The 12,488-nt window shown below is 44.2% G+C and overlaps 2 protein-coding genes across 2 annotated transcripts; one reads left to right on the top strand and one right to left on the bottom strand.

Annotated features, from left to right (window-relative positions):
- Window positions 1-7,151: 7,151 nt before the first annotated feature.
- CCR75_006809 (uncharacterized protein) lies at window positions 7,152-7,850 on the top strand (the record flags this gene model as incomplete). The annotated part of the gene is made up of 1 exon (XM_067964876.1): window positions 7,152-7,850. The coding sequence occupies one exon, from the start codon at window positions 7,152-7,154 to the stop codon at window positions 7,848-7,850; it is 699 nt and encodes a 232-aa protein (XP_067818089.1).
- Window positions 7,222-10,186, bottom strand: CCR75_006808 (uncharacterized protein). Its single transcript, XM_067964875.1, has 2 exons — window positions 9,862-10,186; window positions 7,222-9,790 (listed from the first exon to the last, which is right to left on the bottom strand). The coding sequence occupies exons 1-2, from the start codon at window positions 10,112-10,114 to the stop codon at window positions 8,673-8,675; spliced, it is 1,371 nt and encodes a 456-aa protein (XP_067818090.1). The 5' UTR covers window positions 10,115-10,186; the 3' UTR covers window positions 7,222-8,672.
- Between the last annotated feature and the right edge of the window lie 2,302 nt (window positions 10,187-12,488).

Below are 12,488 nucleotides of genomic sequence, written 5' to 3'. Positions count from 1 at the left end.
ATCTACGATCGACTCTCGAGTCGATCGAGGACTTTATTTGAAATTTTAATTTAATATTAACGATTTTTAATTATTGCAGAAAATAAATTATTACTAATTTAATTTCTGCAATACTTGATAGACGTTTCAAGTTATCTTGGACGTTGCTTTCCAAGCAAACTTCCTTGTTTCGTACCACTCAACTTATCTGAGTGGTCGAACTTCGACGCTGCCTGTGCTTGTGCACAGCCGTCGAACTTCGACGCTGCCTGTGCTTGTGCACAGCCGTCGATATCTAGCTCCACAGTGTGATGGGTTATCACACTGAGGTCTTGTGGAGTCGTGCAAACTACCGACCTACAAGTGAGGCCATCGCACTCAATCGTAAGACACATCCACGCGCTTGTGGACGCTCCAAGACGTTCATCAGATGACCCTCTGTTGAACGAGAGCCATGCATCGTCACGACTTGATCCTTTCAATTTATGCATGGCTCATACTTTCTGAGCCATGACAATCCAAGGATGACGTCAAATTTGTCATCTAAATTAAGTACTATGCGATCATCACCGTACTGTTTACACATTAATGTGTACTGAATACCAGCTACACGTTTATTTATCGTTACAGACGCGCCTGTTGCTCGGCGCACTGTCATCCTCGTTAGAGGTGCATCGACTCAATAAATTTAAGTCTGCGATCTTCTAGCGATTGGCGTCGAACAATCGACTAGGGACTTTAGTAGCATTTTTTTGCAACTATAATTGTCAAGGTGATGAGGTTAACCTTATCTACTGGGCAGTTAAACACAAGGAATGTGTGTGAGGAGTAACTTTCGTCAAAGGCCTGCAAATTCTTTTGACGTTGCTAGACCAGTAGGACGCTCCACATCTACTGACCTTGACTGTTTTTTCTCATAAACCGCCCCTCCGCTGCGGTTTTGTAACGCGTGGAATCCGTCCTCCGCGGATCCTAGCGGGAGGTCGATCGTTACGCTCAGTGTTTCTAGGCATTGGGCGTGGGGCACTAACTCATAGGCAAATCGGCCCGTCTTTTGACAGCGATTGCATTTTTTGCAATCGTTTGGAGCTTGAAGAGCTGGGTTTCTCGCTCTCTACACACGGGAGATCCATTTGTTCCGGACCTCCGTTTTCTTGTCGTCTGTTTGGACGATAAGCACCAGAATGAAAGATAGCCTGTTCCAGGCTGAAGTCCTCCTGTTCCGCTACACATATCGCTTGATGAAGCGGCTCCAATTTCAGCTGGAACAGGCGAGTCTTGACAGGACTGTTTGCAAGACCTTTCATAAACACATTCACCTGTGTTTGTTCATCTATTGGGTGACTCACAATACAACTAGACGGTATCGTGTATGTTGAGCACAAGCGTGGTGATTACGCTTGCCCTGCTATAAACCGAAATGCTCTGCTCGAGCCCTAAAATTCACGTAGCGGCTCAGAGGTTTGCCTGAGCCGAAATTTAAAGACCTCGTACGACCCAAATACAAATGGATCGTGAAACTTGAGCCCTAGTGCCCATGTCAAATTTTATATATATTTTTTTTGCCGCATCGTAATTGATGCGGCGAGCTTTAATAGCGTCGTCTACTTCGACGAATCATCATAAATAAGAGTAGCCCTCGACTGGCTTAAACTTAGAGATTTCGATCTTGCACAACATGGTGCTTTACGGCTGGCCCACCAACGGCCGAACTCACATGTTCGACCGCTCTCCATTCAAGGTCGCTCAAATAAGTGAATCGTTCACGCGTTGCGTGGAAGACTTCTGGAGGGGCTAAAAAGCTCCATCCTTCTTCATCCAACATGTCCACGTTGGACGGAACGTGCGCAGACCGTTGAACGGACTATGAAGTGCTACTAGGTGTAACGGGTGCCTATTGCTAGTTCTGACAACAGTACTAGTCAACCTTCACTGGTAACAGTGAAGCTGAGGTGCCTCGATTATTTCACCTACGCTGACAGGCAGAGAAAGGATACAAGTAGCTAAGAGGTCTTAGCTACTAGAGTTCGATTATAAGGCTCTCGTATAGAGAAAAAGTAAAACTGTATTAACATGATAGTAAGATCTTCTATAAACTGGCTTTAATAATTTAATACTAATTATAATTTGAAGCGCTTACTTGCGCATCTCTAAATCGTGTTTCGAACGATTGGCGGGTTGTTTTTAACTTAAATCAACCAATCAACAGAACCAATGTTTTATTGAAACAGGGACGAAAGTCGGTCATAATGATCCGATGATTCTTCGTGGAAAGGTTATCGCTCAACAAAAATAAAGGTACTCCGGGGGAATAAACTGATGACTCTTAAGAGCTTCTATCGGCGGAGTCTTTTGGCACCTCGATGTTATTGGGGTATGACAACACACTGTGTAAGAATGTCTTGAAAATGGAAAAGTAAATTCGTTCTTATAAAACCCTTATACATGTAACGTACTTAGATGTAACAGCTTCGCTTGCTCTTCTTCTTGTGTCATTCACGACAGTAACCGCCACATCAGCACGACAACGAACCGTCGCCTGATGTTCCACCTTCAACACTCCTCCTCGACGAGAAGTTTTCAATATTGGTCTTGGCCACTAGAAATTGAAACTTCTTTGTCGAAATTGTCTTGGTCATGAAATCAGCGAACTGTAGCTTGGTTTCTATATACTCCAGCTGAATTACCTTGTTTTTAACTTGATCACGGACAAAATGATAACGTATATCAATGTGCTTCGCACGACTTTGATATCCTTCATTTTTCGCGATAGCAATCGCACTTTGATTGCCCTCGTACACCATTACTGGACCATTAATCTTGACCTTCATCTCCAGTAATAGCGATTTAGTCCACAATACTTCTTGTATGCACAATGATAGAGCCACATATTCGGCTTCAGCAGTGCTTAGCGACACACTGTTTTGTGTTTTTGACTTGAAAATCACGGGTGATCCGTTGACCATCACCATCACACCTGATGTTGAGCGTCGATTGTCCTTGTTACTGCCCCAATCAGCGTCACTAAATGCACTCAACTGCAGTTCGCGTGACTTGCTCCGATAGCAGATTCCATCCAAAGCGGTTGACTTTAAATAACGCAGCACTCGGATAGCCGTATTCCAATGTTCTTCACTTGGTTTTTCTAAGTGTCGACTCAATTGACGCACCGCGAATGCAATTTCGGGTCTTGTGCCGGTTGTCACGTAGAGAAGTGAACCCACCAATGAACGATACGGACGATTTCTCATTTTTGGGTCCATCACTTCACACTTTATCATGTTCTGGCCTTCCACACCCGGATTATACACCGGTCTCGCATTATCTTGATTGAATTCTGCAACCATTCTTGCTATACACGCGCTTGGATTGATCTTAAGTCGTTTCTCCTCCATCTTGTAGTCAAACTTCAATGCCCAGAATAAATCGCACTTTACCCAGTCTCTTGAGCTGAAATTTAGTAGACAATTCATCAGCAACTTGCTTGATTGAGTCGTACGAAAGACCACCAATGAGCATGTCATCGACATATAACGTCACGTAAGTCCATGAAAAATTGTCAAATCGACGAACAAATACACACGGATCCGAAACACACGCCACAAACCCCATGCTCTTAAAAGCGCTTGAAACAGTCTGAAACCATGTTGCAGCAGCTTGTTTCAGTCCATACAGGCTTCGAGTTAGCTTCAGCACTTGACTTAATTTCATTTTAACGCCCTCGGGTGTATTAATAAACACCTCTTCTTCGAGAACACCATTGATAAATGCTGTATCGACATCATATTGGAATATAGCCATCCCATAATGGCAACATACCGCGAAAAACACACAAATTGAATTCATGTTCGCGACCGGAGAATACGTGTCGTAGTAATCAATTCCATAGGTCTGATGATAACCTAATGCCACAAGCCGAGCCTTATATCGCTCAATATCACCATTTTCATTTCGCTTGATGGCGAACACCCACTTAGTTCCAATTACCTTCTTGTTTTACGAATTGTCCACGGGACTCCACGTCTTTTTGCTATCTAGTGCCTTCAGTTCGGCCTTTATCACTTCTTTCCACATCATACTTTGTGGAGACTTCACAGCATCTTGGTACGTTAATGGGGTTTCAAATGCCGCATTAGCTTGATCATACTCAATACGATATCGTTTTGAGGCACGTTCTACAGGTTCATCTCCTTGTGACGAAACAATAGCATCTGACATCCCGACCGGAACCAAATCTTGTGAGTCTGTACTTGGAGGAGATATTGCGAGAGGGTTATTGTGTCCACTAACACGAGATGAATGTGTCTCTAGACTATCACCGAGATCAGTCCATCCCTCCCTGGTCACAATGGCCTGAATATCATCCTCAATTAAATCAGCTGGCTCCATGTACACGTCACCGATATCAAAAGCAATATCATCTCCATGTCCATTCTCTAGACGTGTACCCAACGACATTAATTCTTGAGGAGGCGAGACTATTTGATCACCGTTAGTCTGATCAACCTCCATAGGTTCAATTTCATCGTTCTTCGAGGAAATTGGTGATTGAACCCTGATATCATCGTCTCCTTCGCCATTTATTTTTGCGTGCAGACGAGTTGGTACAGGTGCGTCATCAACAACTTGTACATACTTCGTCCGTGGCTGTTCTTGAAATGACACTGACCTTGTGACTTCAAATTTTTCTGATTTATAACTCCAGACACGATAACCCTCCACTTCGTGTAAATAACCAAGAAAATGCACCGAAATGCCTTCTTGTCCAATTTAGCACGTTTCGCTTTGTCAATGTGTGCGTAACCCCTTGAGCATTAAAAACGCGCATGTGTGATATGTCTGGCTTCAAACCAAAACACATCTCAATTGGAGTCTTCGTCGGGGATGAAGCGCACGTGACCCGGTTGGTCACATATACAGCTGTATTTATAGCTTCAGCCCACCACTTCTTTTCCACTTGCATGTGATTTAGCATCGACCTTGCACGTTCCGTCAGTGTCCTATTCATTCGTTCAGCCATTCCATTTTGCTGGGGGGAATATGGCACTGTCGCTTGGTGTACTATCCCAGCCTTGCGACGACCTTCTGCGAATTTCTTGTTGATGTATTCGCCACCATTGTCGGTGCGAATGCATTTGATCTTGGAATTCAGTTTGTTTTCCATCATCGACTTGTATTCGATGAACTTTCCCAGCACTTCAGACTTATTAGCGATGAAGTATGTCACCACGTAGCGCGAAAAATCATCCAGAAATGTATCTACGTATCGTGCTCCTCCTTGAGACTTTGTCTCCATTGGACCCTTCACATCACTGTGAACAATTTGGAGCAGTAATTTTGACTTCACTTCCCGTGACTTGACTTTGGAAATGGTTTGACTGACGACTTTCCAGTCACACATCCCTCGCAAATTTCGTCTTGATCATCGACATCATCACTCGAAGCTTGCACATTGATTCCTTCTACACAATTGTGTAGAATTTTCAACGTCTTCATTGGAAGATGTCCTAGTCGTGCATGCCACACACTAAGACTCACACTTTAATTCCACATCCAAACACTTCGCTAGTGAATGCCGACCCTAAAGTTGCACATTCCATCACAACAATTTCCCCAATTTGTTTACTTTCGCCACCACATCTTGACCATTCCTTATCACACATGTTCTTTTCGTAAAAGTCACATCCAATCCTTTTTCCGATAGTACAGAAATCGAAAGCAGTCTGCGATCCAGCTCTGGAACGAACAGCACGTCTTCAATGCGAATTGGCACATTGTTTTACACTATAATTCGAATCGTACCAATTCCAGCAGCCATAACTGTCTGCCCATTTGCGATCGAGATGCCGATTGATCGATTCAACGATCGAATCTCCAAAAATTCATCTTGGTATAGGCACATGTGACTACTCGCACCACTGTCGAGTAGCCAACCTTCCGAACCATGTTCACTAACAGTAAACGCTTGCTCGTTATTTTTCTTATTGGCTTGATTCTTCCAACAGTCTTGTTTCTTATGACCCCGTTTTCTACATACGAAACGCGTCCCGGTAAACTTGTTTCTTGTTTCCTTCGACCGAAAAACTTTGCCCTTGAAGCTTCTCGTAGCCTTCAATGCAAGTTCACTTTTCTCCTTGCGAGAAAGGCCTTCGTGTTCACGACGAAGCATTTCTTTGGCTTGAAAAATATCAATTTCCTTCATGTTCTCAATGATTCTGAAGATCTGATCATGCTCAGACAAGCTTCCAAGCAGTATAACGAGCTGCTCGTCAAACGAAACTTCGTCTCCGATGGCTTGCATGGGCATGCACAGCTCATTAAACTTTAGAAAGTGGTCCAGTACACTCTCTCCCTTCTGCATCTTGAAATCATGCAACTGCCGACGCATCTGCACACGGTTGTGAATATTTCTTCGAAGAAAAAACTCTTTAATATCTCCCAAGCTTCTGCAGCCGTGCCTGCATTGCGAACCATGGACTGTAGACTTGGGGCGATTGACGTACACACAATCGCGAAGGCCTTCATATCATTGACTTTCCATATCGACGCGTCGGCTCTTGTGGCACTCGGTGCCTTCGTCGCGTCGATGTGCTCCAGTAGCCCTTTCTTGGCTAGTTTCATCCGAGCATTAAACTCCCATACAAAGAAGTTGTCCATGTTGAGGACGTCATTCGCCTCTTCCACGTTTGGGCTCATAACCTATTGGGGTATGACAACACACTGTGTAAGAATATCTTCGTGTAGGGAAAATGGAAAGGTAAATTCGTTCTTATAAAACCCTCATACATGTAACGTACTTAAATGTAACAGCTTCGCTTGCTCTTCTTCTTGTGTCATTCACGACAGTAAACGCCACATCAGCACTACAACGAACCGTCGCCTGATGTTCCACCTTCAACAGATGTCGACTCATCACATCCTGGAGCTAAAGAAGGTTCCAAGGGGGGGGGGGTTCGGCTGTTCACCGATAAAGAACCAAAACTGGTAATACTTGAAGTATTAAGTAAAAATTTATAAAAGTTAATAATTTTGTCAGTCTTTACTATGCCCATTTCCCACAACTTTCCAGCGTTGAGTAAAATACAGACGGAATCTAATTATCGACACAGCTAATAGAACATCGCCGGATCGGTTCATGACTTTACACCACTTGTCTATCTCCAGCTATTACAATGACGCAACTCGCAACAACATTTCAACGCCCAGCACACGCCTTCGGCCTCGCTCAACACCGATCGTATAATTTTCCAAATTTGATGTTTACAGGCAACAATGAAGCGCCTAAAAGAGCGCCTGATTCAGTCGCTTCGTCTCGACGGTTGGGCAAAGGCGCAGACTTTTGCAATGGGCATAGAGCCATTATCGAGCGAGCGATTGACAGACATTGCAATCTTTCTAGGTGGCTCATGCAATCCTTCATTATGGAGACGCGATGTTGCCATGCCCATGCTCGACGCTGCAAACGTGTCGTATTATATACGGCGCAGATTGTGCTAGTAGTCATTGACGGTCTTACAAGGTTCATTGTCTGTATAAACGAGGCTGTCGAATACAATTGCCGTGGTCGAAAGATTATGCTTGTAATCGACGAGACTTCAGAGGGTACAGAAATTGCGGGGTTACGCTTGTCACCGACAGAATCGGCTGATTTAAATAGTGCGCGTCAATGTCTCCGCGAGTTAGCAATAAAACAATACCTTGGAGTGTTTCCAGACGTGGCAATAGCAATTAAGGAATGTATTATGCGGCTTAAACAAACTAGCACAACGCCGCCACAACTGGAAGCACCGTATCTTCGCAACCGCAAGCAACTGGTGTGGCAAGCATCGCATGACCTCGAGTTCGTATTCTTCGAGGTTACTAAAGTGTAAAAGCGTAACCAGCAGCACGAGTGGTTTTGATGAAAGCAAGCAGGGTATCGAGTCGTTGACAATAATGTCAAACCTTTGTGTGTATCTGGGAGGCAACTTGACGGCCACGACCTGGAGACAGGCTGTGGCACTACCACTGCTGCTGGAAGCTAAAATTTTTGTGTTTATTCTGTTCGCCAACTCTATGCAAATTGGGTTGTCATCAGATGCACTCGTGCAGGGACTGGTTGAGAATAATTAAGAGATTGAGATGAATGGAACTGTTCCAGAGCTCGTTTTGTTTGTAATTCCGAATAATGTGCGCTCGATTGCTGCCATGACTGAGGCGGTGAAACTAGTTCTGACTCACCAAGCTTTATTGCTTGTAATTAAAGCAGAAGTGGAAGGCTGCATGTTGGAGGAAGGAAAAGTTATCAACGGCCGAGAGTTTAGCGATCTCGCACGAGCAAGAGCATATCTGCAAGAGATGGCAGAACGAAATTAAGTTGATGTGTTCGAGTCGGTCACAATAGCTGTCGAGAAACTCGTCGAAAAGATGCGATAGTAGAAACCAGAACGTTGCTTTTGGAGTGCAACAATGCAAAATGCAAACTCCATTGTAACTAATTTTATGTGGCAAGCTCCACCAAAAGATGTTGCAAGCTCATGAAAATTCTAAATTAAATTGCCAGATTTTGATCTCCTTCATCTGTTGCATAATTTGATACCTTTCAACGTACAACGTACAACATTAAAGACGATATATAACAATATGCCGAGTTTTTTAATTGCAAAGTTTTTCATAGAAATTACATGCAAAAGCTTTTTCAAAACTAGATTCCTCTAATCTGACGATAAATAAACATGCTCCATCCCATCTTCTTCGTAGCTTGGAATGAGCTGGTAATGGATGTCCGGATTCACCTCACGCATATGCACGCGCTCATACACGAGTACGGATACCACGACGCTCACAAATAGGATGAGACACAGCATGATCTGATGCACCCACATGGAAAAGAAGCCAAGCATACCAAATTCACAAAAAGTGGTGGTAGCAACCTCAAATGCATTTGATACATTCGTGCATGTCTGTAGTGATGCAAAATTGCTCAGAAACGTGTCCAGACTGTTCAGCTGCTTTCCAATGGGGTCAAGAAATTCGATTTTCATACGGCGGCCAATTTCTCCTTGGTGAGTTGCATTTAGCTCCAACTCGCGCTGAAGTACCATCACTCTCGATGCCGTCTCACCAACACTCACCACAGCGTTGCCAAATGGCATGGACGCGTTTGCGGGACACTCGACGTAATAGCTCGCCAGAGGCGCTGTGCCAATAATTTCAAGCGTACTATTTATTGGGGCTGCACAAAAGTCAGCTGTCATAATTGTGGACGCTAAATAGGCACCAACAAGCGTGTGTGAGATCGGAATAACGCTGAGAAGAATGAACATCGAGACACGAAGTGGCGAGACCAAGGCCCACCCAATAGATGCAATGGACAACAAGCTCGCAAGTGCGACAGCTAAAATGGCCCCATTTGTGGACGATTTAAGCAAAAAATAGCGAAATTCCAAATCTTGAACAATTTCCGAGTAATTCTTTGGTAACAATGTATCCGACTGGTGCCACAAGTCCTTGGACGCGTGTACGAGTCGCATTGCTTCGACCGACATCTTAAAGGCATCAGCTGGCAGCTCAGTGTCATTAAATGTTGTGATCAAGTGGTCTGCATGAAAGCGCACGGCATTGCTCGTCTGTAAATTTTGCTCCGTGAGCTCGCGAGTGTGTTTAAAGAGTTCGCTTGTATTCATCATCGTATCGAACACGACACCAGCGCTGTAGTCCACTTGACCTTCTCCTAGCAATCCCCCGAGGGCGCTGATTGCGAGGAATGTAAGCATTCCAACAGCGAGAAGCTCCATGGACGAGGTGGTCATCGATGTGCGCTGAGCAGCGGCTACTGACAAGAACAGCATCGCAAATTGTCAACACTCGCCGGAAGGTTTCGCAAAATTATTAGAAACTTACCACTTCGGATGTGGAGGATGGTGCGGCGTACGACAATGACGCAAAGGACGAGGAAGACGACGGCTCCAATGCACATGGAGCCCACGAGAATATTCTTGAGAAAATCCACGTAAACGGCGTCGTTAAGATCAAAGCGGTTGGAGACTCCTCCAAAGCGGTAAAAGATGTGGAAGAAAGCGGCCAGCTCTTTGGCCACTTGGCGGTGGTAGTCATCGGGAAGCAAGCGCAGGTCGCCGAAGGTTGAGGGATTCATATTTTGTAAAGGTGTTATTTTGTTTACATGCTGAGAAGCCGCATGTGTTTTCAAAGGTAGCGGGTAGAAAAGGTTCTCAGACAGCTTTGACAACGACTTTTCTAAAAGCTGCGAACGAGAAACAGCAATTAACTGCTCTTTGAACACAAACGATTGCAAAAACACTATACCTTTTATTTCGTAATGAAATCTTATCTAAAGGAATTAATGTGTCGTTCGCCCTTCTTATGGACCTTCACGAATATCAGATCCACATCCGTTTTGCCAAAACAATATTATTCAGCGAGCAAGGACATTCTTTAAATAGCTTGACAATTTCGAGCTGTCTGTGCTTCATTGGGCCATTTGTGTACTGCATCGCAGAGGCAATGCGTACACAATAGAATTGCCACGAAGGATGCGAACGCATCCTACGTTTTACGTTGGTCGGCTCCGGCCGTACCATCAGAACGCGGTTTCTTCCGCGGACGGATCTGACCACCCCTTTCAAGAATCCCCAAAGATTCTTGTGAACACGAACTACAGCGCGTTGGACGGACGACGCCAAGTTCTAAAGCCGAACAACTTGTCCTTATCCGCTAGTACGACAGCGTTATCGACGATGTCACAAAACAAACGGCCGCAGTAGTAGCGCGAATTCTAAATCGCTTTTTTGAGTATGCGAAGGTCTCGTAACGATAGCAAGAGCACGCCACCGGAATCGATGAATGGAGGGGACCACGTTGTTGAGAGTCTCGATTTGCGCATTGTGGAGTGGGCCTGCGGACGACGATTTCACACGTTTCTCACAGCACTTTTTTTCTTCTCCACAACCTTTCTCGACAACTAACAAGCGTTGAGCGTGCTACCTTCGCATTCTTAACGTTTTTTGCTACCATCTTCTTCAATGGCTGGGTTATACAGGTAAGTTTATGATGGCCTTACAAAGCGGTACGAACATGTGCGAAAATTGGTCTAATGAGACCAAATGGCCGACACATTTTGGAAGAAATCGACCGATACTTCCGCTAAAAGACCAGAACTGCAAGCCGGCCTCGAAATGTGTTGTCTTAAGACGCAGAAGAGTCTTTTCATTTGGATTATTTTAATCCTTTCGGTAATGGCACACATCGGTTGGTGAACCGTTGTTTTGGTACATATACTTTATGGGTAAAATACCCTTTTATCCTATTTTGAAATTGTTAATTACTAAAATCCCATTTAGTATGGGTACCAAATGTGGTTGCCGTCAGATAAAAATCTAGCGGCCGAAATCTATTTTTAATAGCTAGGGAAGGGTTTTTAGATTTAAATAATTACATAAAGTGCCGTTCCCCTTTTGATCTTAAAGCCTTGCTAAGGCTTGTGCATTGATTTGTGAGAGGCAAAAGCCTTTCTAAGGTACATACTCTCGAGCACAAGTTGCCACTTGGTTCTACGAACCCCTGAATCCCTTGAACAAGACTTCATCAAGCTTTAATAGCTTGTACGACTCTCTGAGCTATTAAACCCATTAGTTCTATAGATTTAGGAGACTCTTTGAATCTATAAGTCTTTTCCTGACTTAAGGAGCGAGGTAGCTCCGCTATCCCGGGTAGCACTCGTAGTCAATCCACGCCTGATTCTTTATTAGATTAAACCTTCACTGAAATGGAAACGTTTCCAGAACTTTCAGAGCCGCAACGCACAGCGTGTGATAAGCTCAAAACTTTGTTTGGGCTTAAGCATATAGTGTAGCGGAGCTACATCGCTCCTAAAGTCAGCGTAGGACTTTTAGACTCAGAGAGTCTCTTAGTTCTACAGAACTAATGGGTTTACTACTCAGGGAGTCGTACAAGCTATTGAAGCTTAATGAGTTCTACTTCATGGGATTCAGGAGCTCGTAGTACCAAGTGGCAACTAGTGCCCAAGAGTATATAACTTAGAAAGGCTTATATCTCTTACAGATCACTGCGCAAGCCTTGGATTGGCACTTAACGTCTTAACATTAAAAGGGAACTGCACTTTATTTAAATATTTAATCTGAAACCTTACCCTAGCTAAATTAAAAACAGGGTCTTGAAGACCGCAGAAACCAAGTTGTTAGGTTCTTAGCGTTTAATAAAACTGGGTCTCCGACCGCAAAAGAATAGATACAGCTTCTACCTTTGGCATCTGCTTGTTCTTTTTTTGTATTGGCTATCAGCCGTCGTGTGACACTCGTTGTAATAACGATTCACTAAATGCTGAATGCATTGTAGGCCTGAGGCCGAGTCAAGTAATTTCCTTGAAATACGTGGAGTGGCGCGTCTAAGTCCACCGAGTGTGGTCGGCCGAGGTGGCACTATGCTTAGAGTCAATAATGACAATATTGGCGGTTCGCCAGGGCAATTTTCGGGTCAAACCCTTTTAATGC

This window comes from Bremia lactucae, linkage group LG6, assembly GCF_004359215.1.
Source record: "Bremia lactucae strain SF5 linkage group LG6, whole genome shotgun sequence".
In the NCBI taxonomy this organism is placed as follows: Eukaryota; Oomycota; class Peronosporomycetes; order Peronosporales; family Peronosporaceae; genus Bremia; species Bremia lactucae.
Note: the sequence above shows the minus strand (reverse complement) of the source record. Positions and strands in the feature narration are given on the sequence as shown.

What these genes read in the sequence shown, in the direction of transcription:
- CCR75_006808 (XM_067964875.1), bottom strand. Translation starts at nt 10,114, where the DNA reads ATGAATCCCTCAACCTTCGGCGACCTGCGCTTGCTTCCCGATGACTAC. An exon ending in CATCCTCCACATCCGAAGTG is followed by an intron (nt 9,791 to 9,861) that starts GTAAGTTTCTAA and finishes TCTTGTCAGTAG; the next exon opens with CCGCTGCTCAGCGCACATCG.